The sequence below is a fragment of the Nannospalax galili genome, unplaced genomic scaffold (genome assembly GCF_000622305.1).
Source record: "Nannospalax galili isolate Female #2095 unplaced genomic scaffold, S.galili_v1.0 scaffold383, whole genome shotgun sequence".
Classification (NCBI taxonomy): Eukaryota; Metazoa; Chordata; class Mammalia; order Rodentia; family Spalacidae; genus Nannospalax; species Nannospalax galili.
Window position 1 is genome coordinate 4183010 of NW_008351346.1, and position 15257 is coordinate 4198266.

At 47.5% G+C, this 15257-nt stretch overlaps 1 protein-coding gene across 1 annotated transcript in view; it reads right to left on the reverse strand.

The window, feature by feature from the left end:
* Positions 1 to 1515: 1515 nt before the first annotated feature.
* The window catches only part of Gpa33 (glycoprotein A33), a 37917-nt gene continuing 24175 nt past the window's right edge, over positions 1516 to 15257 (reverse strand). The window contains exons 4-7 of the mRNA XM_008848258.1: positions 11106 to 11261; positions 2944 to 3063; positions 2136 to 2271; positions 1516 to 1645 (exon numbers count right to left, since the gene is read on the reverse strand). Coding sequence (XP_008846480.1) covers positions 1516 to 1645; positions 2136 to 2271; positions 2944 to 3063; positions 11106 to 11261 — 542 coding nt within the window. The remainder of the gene's footprint in view (positions 1646 to 2135; positions 2272 to 2943; positions 3064 to 11105; positions 11262 to 15257) is intronic.

Sequence of the window (15257 nt, forward strand, 5' to 3'; positions counted from 1 at the left end):
TTGTAATGTGATACGTCTCTTAAGTATATTTTTATTATAAAAATCATTTTTAAAAATTTAAAAAAAAAAAAGTGTGATAGGTGTCTGTATCCAAGCTGAGACCTGACCATGGAGCCAAATTGCTGCTGGGGAAGAAAGCCATAATTCTCTGCAACACAACCAATTGCTCCTCTCATTCTTATGAGGGGTACTTTGGGTATCCTGGGCTGGGAGTCTCTGTCACCATCCTGGAGACACATGAATGTCTCCCAGGTTTGCCAGGTCTTCTGATACTACAAGTTCCAATAGCACACCCCCACCACCCCCACCACCAGGCTGGGCTCTATCCTGCCCCAGCACCGTTGAGAGTTACTGTCCACCCGTACCTTGGCCACAAGCAATGGAATCCCAAGGTTCTCTATCACATCATCTCTCCCAGAAAGACCCACTAGGCAGTAGCTCTACCTCAGCATGACTGAAGCCCACACTTAAAAAGGTGAATTTCCACTGGTAATTTTATTGTTACAGAAAGCATTGTGAATGAAGCAAAGAATTTAACAAAATATATAAAAATATACATGTAAAAAGTCAGAAGTGGACAAAAAATCAGAAATGGATTTATCAACTTGCTTTTCTGAAGATCCAAAAAAAGTTTACATAAGGGTAAAACACATTCGCAGGAAACCAGCCACTGGGAAGCCGGCCAGAGTAGCAACCCAACCTGAGCTTGGAGAGTAAGGCAGACAGGGAGGCTTCGGGCAACAAGGCCCAGCTGGCATTCAGAACCCAGTGGCTGAGCAGGACAGGAAGCAAGTAAGCTTCTGTACTCATTTTAAATCAGTCTTCCCACCTTACCCAAACTAGCAGGGTGCTTGGGTGAGAGCCATGGAGTGTCTGCAGTCACATCCAGGAAGCAAAGCCCTATCTGTGAAGGCAAATCTCCAGCTTAGGCTGCCAGGCTCTGGGGAGAGCAATGTGTTGGAGTAGGAGGTGGCCCTTGTGGGCAGTGTGGTGGGAGATGGGGCTGAAGTGGAAAGCTGGAGGACACTAAGGTCCCCAAGCACAGAGGGCATACTTAGCCTGGATAAATCACAGGGAGTTCATCACATCATTGATTTATTTTCTTCATTCAGCAAAAATATTGAGAGCAAGCCCTCCGAAAGTTCTCCCCTGGGTGCTGGGCACAGTTGGGCAGACCAGGCACTCACCCTCCTGAAGCTGTTATTGTCTCCATGGGGGGTCCTGAGCAAGAGTAGCCCTTGCTCAATGCTGAGCTTCCAGGAGCCATAGGAGAGGCAGAGGCATCAATCAAGTCTCGGGGGAAGGCCAGGCTCCGAATCAGATATGACAGTGAAAAAGGTCAGAGGTGAGTATGGTGTCAGGCAGAACCCCTGGAGCCAGGCCAGTGATGCTCCCCAGTGGCAGATACGGAAGAAGCGTCCCCACCAATGCCTGGAAAAGAGGGGCAGGACTATGGGCTTAGAGAGAAGGGAAGCCAGAAGCAGCCTCTCTTTCCCTCTGTACATCAGGCCCCAATCACTGAAAGGACTGGTCTGGGGATCTGCGGCCTGAGCTCCCCTGGTCTCCATGTCTGTAGTCATCGTCTTCCTTCTCTCTGGAAAATTCTGTCTGTTGCTCTGAAGGCTTTTGGTAAACAACCCGGTTCCTACAAGGCAATGGAAAAAGAAGGGAAGGTTTACCATCACTGGGGGCCTGCAAATAAGCTGGACCTTAGTTTGCATTATGGGCAAAGCAGCCACCAGACCTGTCATCTCCACCCGCCAGCTGCAAGGGACCCTGCACTGCAGTGCTGGATTGAGGGTGGACTACATGGTCCCACAAGCTGATCCACTCATGAGCTGAGGATGTTGTGGGAAGAATGTGTGTGTTCTACTCTATACCTGGCCCTCGGTTTGCTTCATGAAGTCCTACCCTGAGATGAGAGACTGCAAAACCATGGGCCCTGGAGGCAAATCCTAGGACTGCAGTACACACTTGATTTGGATGAATTGCTCTTTTCTCAGCTGTAAAATGGGGCAGACTAAAGTAACAGTGCCCCCCAAGGTGTTGTAAGTAGTCATGTCTGAAGAGCTGGGGGTATATATTTCAAATCTTCTCCAACTTTTCCATCAGGCCACCCGCCTTGGCACACTCACGGCCTTGCATCCTCCATGTCCTCAGCTTTGTCTTCCTTCTCTCGGAAGCAGCAGCAGTAGACAATGATGCCAATGATGATGAGGGCCCCAATCATGCCCCCTGCGATACCGGCATATAAGGCCACATTCATAGAGGCTGCAAGAGGACAGAGCAGCTGCACCTCCTGATGTCCACCTCTAGCCCCCCGCACTCAGCCAACCTCAGGCATCAGAGGAGATAGCCAGGCTGAAGATAAGGAAACAGCACTGGCTCAAGGCACTGGAGGCTGGTCTCTCCCAGCCTCTAGGCCACCCCATTCCACCTCCCAATCCAGGGAGCAACAGCCTCAGGCCTCTGGTAGCACTCCATGGAAGGCATGGTCCTGGAGAACTGTGACTAGATGGGGCTGAGGACATTTTAGGATGGAGGTACAGACAAAGATAAGCAGACCCATCCTGTCACTGGGCTACCTAGACTCTAAGAAGACCCCAGATGCTAGCTTTGCCAGCTCCTAGCTTATGCCTGAGACAGCTATGGTCCTCCCCCTCCCCTCAAAGAATAGAGTTTAGACTGAGGCAACTGGCTCTGGGTAATTCTTTCATGCTCTCCAGGTAGCCCTCGGGGCTGACAGGACTAAGGAGGTCTTCAGAAGTCTGGCCCAGGCTCTATTTCCAAAGAACCAGAAGGGCTGCACTGGCTTCGGCAAGGAGAGTCTGGGCCTGGAGTCATCTCACCAGGGCACTGCGGCTACCTCATTCACCCCCACTTGGGCTCAGCCAGCCATCTCTGGGCTTTGTACCCCTCGCTCCCTCCCTCCCCTGCTCTTACGAGGTCTGACAGTCACGGTGATGTTGCAGGACTCTGTCCCAACCTCATTACTGGAGGTACAGATGTAGTAGCCGGATATGTCTGTGGAGATATTCTTCAGAACCAAGGGCTGGCCTGGGACTGAAGAAAGAGCAGCAGGGTGAGGAGACAGTGCTGTGGTGCATGTGCACAGCCCAGGGTTAAAGGCCTGGGCCCTGGAAAGCTACAAGCTCACCAGTGAGCTCTCCAAGCCACAGTTCCGTTAATGATATGGGGAGAATCACCTCTAGGGCTGCTGCGGGATTCAGCCTGGCAAGTAGGACAACACTGAAGGACTTGGAATCCAGTCACAACCCCAGGCACAAAGCCTGGCTCTGCCCACTTATTTATTTGATGTCTTTGGCAAGTGCCTTGGCCTTCATTGAACCTGCTTCTTCATCTATAATTAGAAATAGTAGTACCTGCCTCACACCATCACTTTCATAATTAGAAACAGAAGCTCATGGCTTAGGAAATCAAGAGTTGTGGTTTATGGATTTCCACTGTGAGGGGATATGCATGTGTGTGGAGGTGGCAATATGTTGCATGTTTGGGTATGTGGTGTTTATGAGGTATATGTTATTGTGCGAGTGATGAGTATATGTGTAGTGTGCTGTATGAGTGTGTGGTGTGAGGTATGTATTTAGTATATGGGAGTGCATGTGGCATATGTGCAGTATGTGGTATGTGTATGTGGTATTTCGTGTGGTGAATGCATGTGATTATGTACGGTGTATGGTACGTGTATGTGTAATGTATATATGTGGTGTAGGTTATGTGTATGCCGTATGTGAGTGTATGTGTGGTATGTGTATATGTGGTGTGTATTTGTGTGATTTGTGTATATCGTATATGTGACCATGTGTGGTATGTGTGTGTGTGTGTGTGTGTGTGTGTGTGTGTGTGTGGTGGGGATGAGATAGGTATATGGTGTATGTGTGTACTAGGAGGTGTATGTATGGTATGTGTATATTGTGCATTGTATATGTGGTGTGGGGTATATGTATGTGTATAGCATGTATGAGTGTGCAGCATGTGCGCAGTGTGTGAGGTATATGTATGGTGTATGCGAGTGTGTGGTATGTGGTTAGGTGGTGTGTGAATGGGAGTAGTGTCAATCTAAACCCCTCCAACCACCACCATTCTAGCCATCTAATTCTTCAGCAGCAGCTGCCTCATCTGGAAAGAGAGTGGAAGCACCTGATGCTGAACCATGGCCCAGATGTCCTCAGGAGAGACCTTTCCTCTAAACTGATGATCCAATGGATTCCCTTACTTTGTTTTAGACAGCATATGTGTTTGCCTGTTCTCAGACAGCTTTGTCATAACTGTTATTTTAAAAGAAGAAACCTGCATCCTCTAACCAGCCTAAGAACCTTACTGCCACCAGGTGTTCACAGGTCCATCCACAGATTGAATTGCAAATAGGATCCTGCCACTGCTCCTTCAGACGTTTCAGAGGTTGTCCCTAATTTGTAGTAAGTAGTCAAACTCTGTGTATGTGTATACATGTGGGGCAGGGGTGCACATGCACATATGTGTGTGGAGGCCAGAGGCCAACACCAAGTGTCTTCCTCAATCACTTCTCCATCTTATTTTTGAGACAGTGTCTCTCAGTGAACCTAGAGCTCACTGATTCAACCAGATTGGTTGGTCAGCAAGTCCCCAGATCTTGTCTGCCTCCCCAGTGTTGGGATTCCAAGTGTGTACTACCATGCCCAGCTTTTATGCGGGTGCTGCGAATCAAATTTGGGTTGTCATGCTTGTATGGCGAGCACTTTACTGACTGAGCTACCTCCTGCCCCATCCTCCAGTCGAAGCTTTTAAGGTGGTGACAGGATTATGGGTCTGGACCTGCAATCATGCCAGCTTTCTCTCCTGCCACTTCCCCATGTGCAGATCCAAGGGAGCAACCCATCTGGCCCTGTCTCCTGCTCTCAAAGAAAGTGTCCTGTGGTATATGAGGGTGTGGTGGTGGTATCTCATACTGAGATACAATATGGCATCGTTTCATCCTTCCAACACTCTTGTATAGGTGTACCAAGTATTCCCATCTCCAATTCCATAGAGGCAACTGAAGGCTTAGAGAAGTTAAGTGACTTGCTCAAATTCACAAAATAAGAAATGGCATAATTGGAACAAAAATCCTGTTTGGGGGCTGGAGAGATTTCTCAGTGGTTAAGAGCACTTGCTGCTCTTTTGGAGGACCGGAATTTGGTTCCCAACAACCACATGGAGTGCACACACACACATACACACACACACACACACACACACACACACACACACCACATAATTGTTTAAAGTCCTGTTTTCAGAACTAGTGTTCATCAGAGCACTTGACAACCTTTAAAACAGCATTATGGGCTGGCAAGATGGCTCAGTGGGTAAAGAAGCTTGCTGCCAAGGCTGAAAACCTAAGTTCATTCCCTGGAACTCACATAGTGAAAGGAGAGAACTGGCTTCTACAAGGGGTCTTCTGACCTCTACACACGTGCCCCCCCACTAAATGCTTAAAACACAAAACAAAAAACATTTGTATTACAAAAGCAATGTATGCTCATTATAACAACTTATATATGACATAAAAATAGCACCTCATTCACCTCAATCCAAAAAGACCTATAAACTGGTCATAGCTACAAACAAAATGAAGAGGGCCCCTGTCCTCTTCCAATCTGTAAAGGAAGACAGACATGAAACAATGGTGATTTTAGGATTGGCCATGGTTCAAAATGGAGGTTTTATTTAAACGTACAGTGAAGGAGCCTCTAAAAGAATAGAATAAAAGATCACCCTCACTCTCACCGCCTAGAAATCACAGCCCTTTGACTTGGAGTTATATTCTTCCAGCTTGTCAAAAACATGCTACTTTCCTCATATTCTCCCCTTGAAACCCAGAGCATTACTTCCAGTAAACTGTAATCCCCTTGAGTCCTAGAACTCCGCACCTTGGTGTGTTTTCTGGAGTATCACTTACATGCCGTATTAATATATGGTACTGGAAAGGGGGTCTGTGAGCACATGAAGTGTGAAAATCACTAAGGCTGTAAAGTTTTAAGGGAGTGGCTCTCCAGTATTTTAATATGCTAAGGAGCAATGGGAGTCTCAGTATTCAGAGTATTAAGGGTCCCATTCCCTAAAACAATTGAATTTGGTTGTTTTTAAGAGGATTTCAAAGGAACACACTTTGGGAAATACTCCTGGCCCTGGGTGTTGTATCAGATTCCCAGTAATTGAGAGTGTGCTACAGCTCAGTCTGAGGGTGAGGCTTCCACAGCACTGCAGGACACTGCTGGGCTTTGCTTAGGGTTGGAGAACATATGGTAAAGGGGTCCCAGTGCACTGAGTCAGCACTATCCTTCCTCCTTCCCCTGCAGCAATCAGTGTGTTCTAGAAGGTTCTCTAGGATGAATTGGTATGCACCCCATGCCCTGGGACTGGCTTTGATTGAATTGAGGCTCCCAAGCCCCTTTTCCTTTTGGAAAAGGGCTCACTAGTTTCAGAAATCCAGTGAAAACTAATGTTTCTGCTGCCATGGTGACATCTTATGGTAAGAAAAGGAAATGCATGCCTGCTTTTTCCTCTGCTGAAGCTGTGGAAAGATTCACTCCTAACAAATCCTGCCCACCCCAAGACCCTCGTGTTGAGTTAGCAGGATCTACTCTTTCTGTCCCCTCCCACCATGGTTGGTCAATAAGCTCTGGGTGCCACCTCTCATCCAAGGCTCTGGGGATGGGCCTATCACCACTCTCACTACTCCTCCCTTAAAGTGCTCCAGCCCTCAGAATCCTCCCTCCTTCCTTGATATCCAAATCCCTGTTCCTTCAGTTCCAGAAACTCGCTAGAATGCAGTTTACCAAGTATGTTCAGACCAAGTATGTTCAGAACTGGCCCATTACTTCAGGAAAGGTAGTATTAGCGATATGCTGGCTTTGCTTTGCGTTGTTGTTGTTTTGTTGTTGTTTTTAGGGTCAGAGAGCTTGAGTGACTTACAGCTACCAAGTGAAAACAGTACTCAAATCCCTGTCTCCTGGTTCCACACTTCCCATTTCTTTTATTGCTAGCTTGTTTCCACAGATGGATGAGTCAAAGGAACTCCTCTAATGCTGAGAACTCTGTTGTGAGATACAGGAGGGCGACCAAAATGTTTTACAAGTCAGAAAAGGTTGGGGGCTGGCTCAAGGAAGAAGATGCTGATCATATTCTAGGGCACTGCAAGGCACAGTGAAGACAAGAGACTTTGAGAACAGCACCCTCAACTCCATCATATCCAGATGCAAGTCTTCATGGTGATTATCATGCATCACTGTGATGGTTAATACTGTCAACTTGACAGGATCTAGAATCACTAGCAGACAAGCCTCTGGGCATGTCTGTAAGGGAGTCTAGATCAAGAAAACATTTGGAACATGCTTGCATGGGGTTATCTAGCTTAAGTAAATTGAGGTGGGAAGACTTAATGTGCTGGATAGCTTCAGTTGTCTACTTAGTACACCTGGGAATAGGGAACTTCATTGAGGAATTTACCAGATTGGTTTGTAGGCATGTATGTGGGGCATTTTCTTGATTGTTGAGTGATGTAGGAGGTCCCAGCCCACTATGGGAGGCATCACATAGGCAGGTGATCCTGGGTTAGATATCAGGTTACACATAGTCTAGAGGAGCAAGTCTCTAAGCAGTGCTTCTCCATGGTCTGTTCTTCAGCTCTTGCCTCCAAGTTCCTGCCCTGGCTTCCCTCAACGATGAGCTTTTATTGGAATGTGTAAGCCAAATAAATCCTTTTATCCCCAAGTTGGTTTTTATCAGAATAATAGAGAAACAAACTAGAACAGAAATTTGTACCAGAATCATGGGGTATTGCAGTAAAGGACCTGATCATGTTGTTTTGGAGGGGGTGAAGGGGGGGATTGTGGACGAATTTTTAAGTTTGGGCTGGAAATGCCATTGAATGCTTAGAGCTCAGTGAGCTGTTGTTCTGTGGGAGCTTGCACGATAAGAATGGTGGGAGAAATGTAGACAGTGGAAACCTGGCTTGTGAAGTTTCAGAGGGAAGTTTGTGAGCCTGTTAAATACAATAACAGGGCCATTTGTGTGATATTTGAATTGAGAACCTGTAGTTTCTGGTCAGTCAGTCCTGAAAAATCAGCTGTGATGAATGAGACCAGCATCATTGGGGCAAAATCTTATGGGAAGGATTTCCTTGGGGTCAGCACACAGAAGCTGTGGTCCAGAGGGGGTCAAGGCTGCATCTCAAGCTAGCAGCTGAACTTGGTGTGTTTAGGAGCCTCCCATCTGGTACTGGGTTTGGCAGCGTGAAAGCTGCAGGATTGAAGGAGTCATGGAGAAAAGCTGAGGCTTTGCACACTGAGAGACCATTGATGAAGGTAAAGCCTCAGTTGTAATAGAGATCCCAGGATTGAAGGGGTCATGGAGAGAATCTGAGCTTGGGACCCTGAGAGGCAAGGAGATCATTGGTTAAGGTGAAGCCTCAATTACAGTAAAAATCCCAACATATTGGAGATACCAAAACCATGGCATGACCACCAAGGGCAGTGGCAGGTGTTAAATGGAGCTGTCCTGAGCCTGTGAGACAAGCTGTGTGTGCTCTGGATGGCAAAGCTGCAGAAGAGGCACTGCTCAAGCCCTTTGGAGCTCAGATGATTTAAGTGAATCCCAGAGCTATTTACAGTTTGATTTTGGTTTGCTTTGATCTGATTGTGCCCTCTTCTTCCCTCTTGGATTAAGAAAGTATGTAACTTATTTTCTATTTTATAGGCGCCCACAGTTAAGAGCTTTGAATTTTGGGGGGGTGGTTTGGTTTTGGGTTTTTGTTGTTTTGAGACAGGGTCTCCCTGTAGCCCCAACTGGCCTGGAACTCACTATGTAGACCAGGCTGGCCTTGATCTCACAGAGATCCTCCTGCCTCTGCCTCCTGTGTGCTGGGATTAAAGGCATGCACTGTCATACCCAGCTATTTTGGATTATTTTAAAGAGACACTGAGCTTTAAAGTATTGGAATTTTTAAGGACTGTGGGACTTTTTAAGTTATACTGTGTTTTATAGTGTAATATTAATATGAGGTCTTGAAAATAAGAACTGGAAGGCTTATGATTTAATAGTGATTTGTTTGTGTGTCAAGTTGACAAGGGACTAATTGTTTTGGATAGCTTAGTTGCCAACTTGACACACCAGGGAAGAGGGAACCGCAATTGGGGAATTTCCTCTATAGGATTGGCCTGTGGGCATGTCTGTGAGGAATTTTCTTAATTGTTGAGTGATGTGAGAGGGCTCAGCCCACTGTGGGTGGTGCCACACCTGGGCAGGTGGTCGTGGGCTGTATAAAAAAGCAGGTTGAGCACAGGCTGGAGGAGCAAGCCAGTAAGCAGTGCTCTTCCCTGGTCTGAACTTCAGCTCCTGCCTCCAGATTTCTGTCCTGCTTAAGTTCCTGCCTTGGCTTCCTTCAGTGATGGACTGTCACTTGGAAGAGTAAAATGAAACAAACCCTTTCCTCCCCAAGTTGATTTTGGTCAGAGTTGGTTTTGGTCGTTTTATTACAGAAATGGTGAAGCAAACTAGAACACCCACCTTAACTGTGGGCAACATCATCCCTTGGGCTGGGATCCTAGACAAAGGAGAAAGTGAGCTGAGCTGAGCACTAGCATTCATCAATCTGTGCTTCTGACTGAACACGATGTGACCAGCAGCCTCAAGATCCTGCTGTTATGACTCCCCCACCATGACAGATAGTACCTTTGAACTGTGAACCAAAAAACCCCTTCTCCCTTAGTTACTTTTCTCTGGGCGTTTTATCTAGCAAAATGGAAAATAGCTAATACAACAACCTTCTTTGCTGTCACCTCGGGCACCTTAGGCTGGATGTGGAGCAGGATAAAGCAGTTGCAAAGCAGAGAGACAATCTCCCTTTAACCTCTTTTCATGCTTTTGGGTGTTACACACTTTTAGTGACTAAAGAACTAAATTTTGGCTCCTAACAACCAGAGAAATTTTTTGTGATGGAAAAAGGAGAGGTGTGCATTTATGAGACTACAGAAAGAGCCAGATGCTTACAGGACAAAGGCCAACCTTCTAGCCTGACACAGCCCTTCTCCAGCTCTCCTCACTATCTTTCCTATCAACAGTACATCCCATCATTCCCACATGGACCCGCATCCTTCCCCTCAGCCACAATGATGTTCATGATTCCCATGCTAGTCTCTATCCCTAACCTGCTGAATCATAGCTACACTACCTCACACTGATTGAGTCCTTGCTATCATCCACCAGGGCTTTCCCAGGTCCCCATACGTTCTTCCCACCCCCACACATCAGCTTCTCAAAATAGATGTGTCCACCCACAGGCTTCCTTCTCACCTCCCATATCTTTTCCAAACACAGGGGACTGAAAGACCCCAAGGGTAGAGCTAATGGACACCTTTTAGGCCTTGTGGTTCCTGGTCTCAGAATCACTGCTGTATCTGGCAGAGTATCTAGTGGGCACCAGGAGCCCAGGAATTCCACCAGGGAATTCCCACACCAGTGGGAATAACAGCAGCAGAGTATTTATATAGTTTTCCTCCTCCTCCTCCTCTTCTTCTTCTTCCCCCACCCCTCCCTCTCCTCCTCTTCCAAGACCAAAAATCCATATATTGGCTCTCTGGCACAAAATTGGCCTCCTGGCAACTATAGCTAAGTCCACCATCACCTTCACTGAGAACAAAGGCCCTTGTACATCATAGTGCAGTTTGTAGTGGTATCTGAGATGGGCTATTCCAGACAGAAAATGATACTAGACTACTTGGGTGTAGCCATGAGGTTAGATAGGGCTTCAAATGTGGACTTTAGGACATAATAATCCTCCAAATGAGCACCTCCCTCCCTGCCTTTTCACAGAGTGCTTAATGGTGCATGCTTCTTAAGAGAACTGAGGGATGTGGAAGAACAGGAGTGTGGTATCTACCACAGCCTTTGCTGAGTGCTTCATGCACTCACTTCCACTTCCAGCTGTTAGGTAGGTGGGTGTGTTTAATGGAAAATGCATAGAGGGTTGGGAAACAGGGATTTGAGTGGTCTGTCTCCTATGGCTGTCTTAACTGATCAGTTGTACCTTGATGCCAGGGACTCTCCCCCATTAGCCCCATTACCTGGTTGGGCGACTGGCCGCTGCTGGTTCTGGGTGTTGTAGCTCTTCCAGCTATACTCTGGGCTTGGGGAGCCCTCAGCTGACTGGCAGGTCAGCTGGATGTTGTTCCCAATCACAGTCTCCCCTTGGATGCCACAGTCTGGTATGGAGGGTGGCACTGTGAAGGAAAGAGACCAAAAGAAGACATAAATTGAATGGGAACAGCCACTAACAAGAAAGAGAGAGAGAGAGAGAGAGAGAGAGAGAGAGAGAGAGAGACTCTCCTAACTTAGTAGTGAGATTCAACACTATAAAATCAGTTCACTCCCAAAATATCTGGGTCATCATCCCACTCTCAAAGGGGCAGCCATCAGCTGTGTTGTAGAGACCATCCTCTGCTCATGACAACCATTATCTTCATCAGAGGATCTGTGACTACTTGCAAGGGACCCTCAAGATCAGGTTGTTTGACTGTTGACCTTCCTTCATAGAAGGAGGGGCTAGGGAGGGTCATTGGCCCCTCACATGAGATTCTAGCAACTCATCCTGCACCTGGCCATAATTCTTCCCTAATTGCATGTGGTCTTGTGGTCTCAGGAGGTGCTGGAGCATGTAGAGCTTGGAAAATTAACTGAAGGGACCAGGGACTCCATTTATGTAGCTATGGGGACACCATCATCCATGCTGGGGTGAGACTTTCCAATGGTGTGGTCATTTTGGAACCACCCAAAGTAAGTATGCCCAGTAAATTCATTGGTTCCCCAAGTTGGACTTTAGTGGAATCACTTTGGTTTGTGGTTGGAGCTCTATAAGGAAAGGTTAGAAGTAATGTCTCCTCAGAGAGAGAGTTCCCACAACAGGCTGGCAGTGGCTTCACGGTGCTCTCTGGCATCACAGGATTTTAAACATACCCCAGCATAGCCATTAGAAAGATAGGACCACTGAACACAGAAAGGACACTTGCTCTTGGGTCCTGGCAGAGGTGGAATTACAATTCAGGTCTCCTGACTCCAGACCTAGTACTTGCTTTACTGACCCACATGAGCTCCCTCTGCCATGTGACTCAGCTTTAGACAAACCCTCCCTCCTTGAGATCACAGTGTTACTACTCTGGAATGGGACAGCAAATGTGTTCTGCAAAGGGCCATATGGCAATACTTCAGGCTCCGCAGACCACATATTATCTCTGTTGCTGCTTTTTCTGGTTTTTAAAATATTTTTTTATTCTTTGAGAATTTCATACAATGTATGATACAATACTATACAATACAATACAATACAATGTATTTCGATCATATCCATCCCACAGCCCCCATCCCTCCTTCCAGACCCCCCCCCCCAACATGCTTTTTCTGGTTTTAATAATGGTTTAGAAGTGCAAGAACAGGGGCTGGAGAGATGGGTCATCAGTTGAGAACACTGGTTACTCTTGCAGAGGACCCAGGTTCTGTTCCCAGCACTCACATTGTAGATAACAACCAGCTGTAACTCTAGCTCCAGGGGATCAACATCCTGACCTCCCTGGGCACTGCACGATATGGGTGCACTCGCATACACAAAGGCAATACACTCATTCACATAAAAGTAATAAATATGCCGGGCATAGTGGTGCATGCCTTTAATCCCAGCACTCGGGAGGCAGAGGTGGGCGGAGCTCTGTGAGTTTGAGGCCAGCCTGGTCTACATAGTGAGTTCCAGGCCAGCTGGAGCTACAGGGAGACTCTGTCTCAAAAAGACCCAAAAAAAAAAAAAGTAATAAAAAAAGAAGTGTAAGAACAGGCTGTGGGCTAGACTTGCCATGGTTCCTCACCCTGAAGATCTCTACATTCTTGGGAATGTTCCCTTTGGGTCTAGCCCTCTCCCCTGCTTTGGTAAAAAGATGCCATCAGCAGGAGTGCCTAGATGGCAAGAGGGGCTCCAGGCAGCAGCAGAGCTTCATGCTGGATGGAGAATGGGACTGACAAGCTGAGAGTCCGCGGAGGTGGTAGAGGTGGCAAAGAGAACGTCACAGAAAGGAGGTTAAAAAAGCCAGCAGCCACATCAGTTCACCCCTTACCTGGTCCCCCAAATGTCCTGAGATTCCAAGTCTGCCCCTTTCTCTCAGCCTTGTTAACCCCATAAACTTGAAAGAGTACATCATTCTGCAAACTTAATATCAGGTACCCAGGTTGTGCCTAACAGTGCTGCTGGGCACTGGAGTGATATGTGAGTTGAGGAAGCCAGTGGGGACAGAAGGCAATGGGACAATGGCACAGTAAGGGACAAGGCTGTGACCTGAAGGTAACCATGGTGAAGGTAGTGGCAGGAACTAGAGGAGAGATGGGCACACTGGACAGGGGAACAGCATGTGCAAAGTCTCAGAGGCAGGAAACAGGAAGTATCCCTGAAACTTGAAGCATCCTCAGGAGCGAGGGAAAGAATTGTTACTGAAACCCCCTGGTGACAGACCTGTCCTCTCCATATCTTTCATCATGTGCCTTCTCAGATGGCTTGCTTGCTCAATAAACAGTGGTACTGCTCTGTCATTCAGGCACACGGTCACTGAGCACTGAGAGTCAATGCTCACCTCAGCCTACCTGAAAGTTTCTGCAGGAGCTGTACCAGACAGTCCTCTCCTCCAGCCCAGCAGCTGCTGTCTTGCTACTTGGAAGCAGGCAGACTGTTATTTGGTATGCCTGATATCTTCTGCTGTGGCAGCTGGGCCAGCAGGCACAGAACCAGCCAGGGACACATTAGAGGCTCCCTGATTGCCACTCCCAGCAGCACAGGCTAAGCTTCAGATCAAAGGCAGGCCTGTGTGTGTTGGGTAGGTCCTGACTGAGGCAGGTGAGACGGAAAGACTGCCTGAGGCTTGCCAACTGGCAAGCAAGACCCTGGAGAACCAGGGAAGTGGGCCGTCAGAGGTGCCCACCCGCCCTCGCCCACCAGACTGCCTCCCTCACCCTCAGTCAGGCCTTTAGCAGAAGGCTCAGCAGAAAACACCCACATGCCCTATCGTACTCTCTAGTGGCTATGGAATCTGCCAGGCTAGGGTTCTTTGAGATACAGGACAAAAGCCGGAAGGAAAGTGCCTGAAGGCACCTGGCATTTCCTGAAGCATGAAAAGTAATCTGAACATATCCACAGACTAGTCTCGTTTATTCCATGGTGCAGGGCACGGGGTGAGCAGGAACTCTGAAGCTCTTCTGGGGTAGGGGCGGGGTTGGGGTGAGGAAACTGGACTGAGACAAGGCAAACAAGGAGATTCGCTTTCAGGGGGATTGCGTCGGGTTCTTTTTCCCAGGGCTCTATCTTGGGCCCCAAACTTCTTCCTACCTCACCTTACTCCAGATCCCCCCTTCCCTCCCTCTGTCTCCCACCAAAGGTCTCTCCTCAGCACCACTGTCACAAACAGCTGGAACTTCCAATTAGACAGATCCTGGTTCAAATAGGTCTGCATGCAAAGGCCGTGAGGCCTGGTGTGGAAGGCAGGGGCTTTGTTCTCCTGTTCTAATGTGACCTGTTTTATCTCCCAAGTAGAATGTACTGATGGAAAAAGAGGCAATCAGGGAAGGGGATTGAAGTCGGGCTCCAAATCCTCTAGGATGCCTGAAATCCCGTCTGCAGACGACAGGGGGCTCCAGAGGCTGGAGAGACCACTGATCCGGTGTGGAGCAGGGGTCCTGAGTCTCAGGACTTGGTGGCTTTCTGCCAGTGACCTAGACAAGGCTATGCCAGAGTGAGCCACGCGGCTTAATTAAATCCTTTCTGCTTAAAAATAGCCTGGCTGTAAAGCCATTGGGAAGGAAAACTTTTTACAAAGAATTTTACTGGGTTTATTAACATGTAGGACAAAATTGTCTTTTTCTTTTTAGAAGCAAATGATTAGTTTCTACAAATTCCATATTCTAGGATTAAACCTGTAGCCTACATTCCTCAGGTTAGTTTCTTCCTCTTCAGAAATAGCTAGTTCCTGGTGTAGGAAGCTGCGCAGGATTTGGGGGTGGGGGTTGTATTAGTTAGGGTTCCCTAAAGAAACAGAACCGGTAGAATGAATATATATATATATATGATCTGGCGCTGAAGGTCTGACAAATTTGAAAAGATCAGCTAGTCTTCAGTCTACAGCAGCAAGAGAGAAGTCTACCAGCGAGAGAGAAGGCAAGCAGCAAGAAGCCTGGCGTTCTCCTCTGCC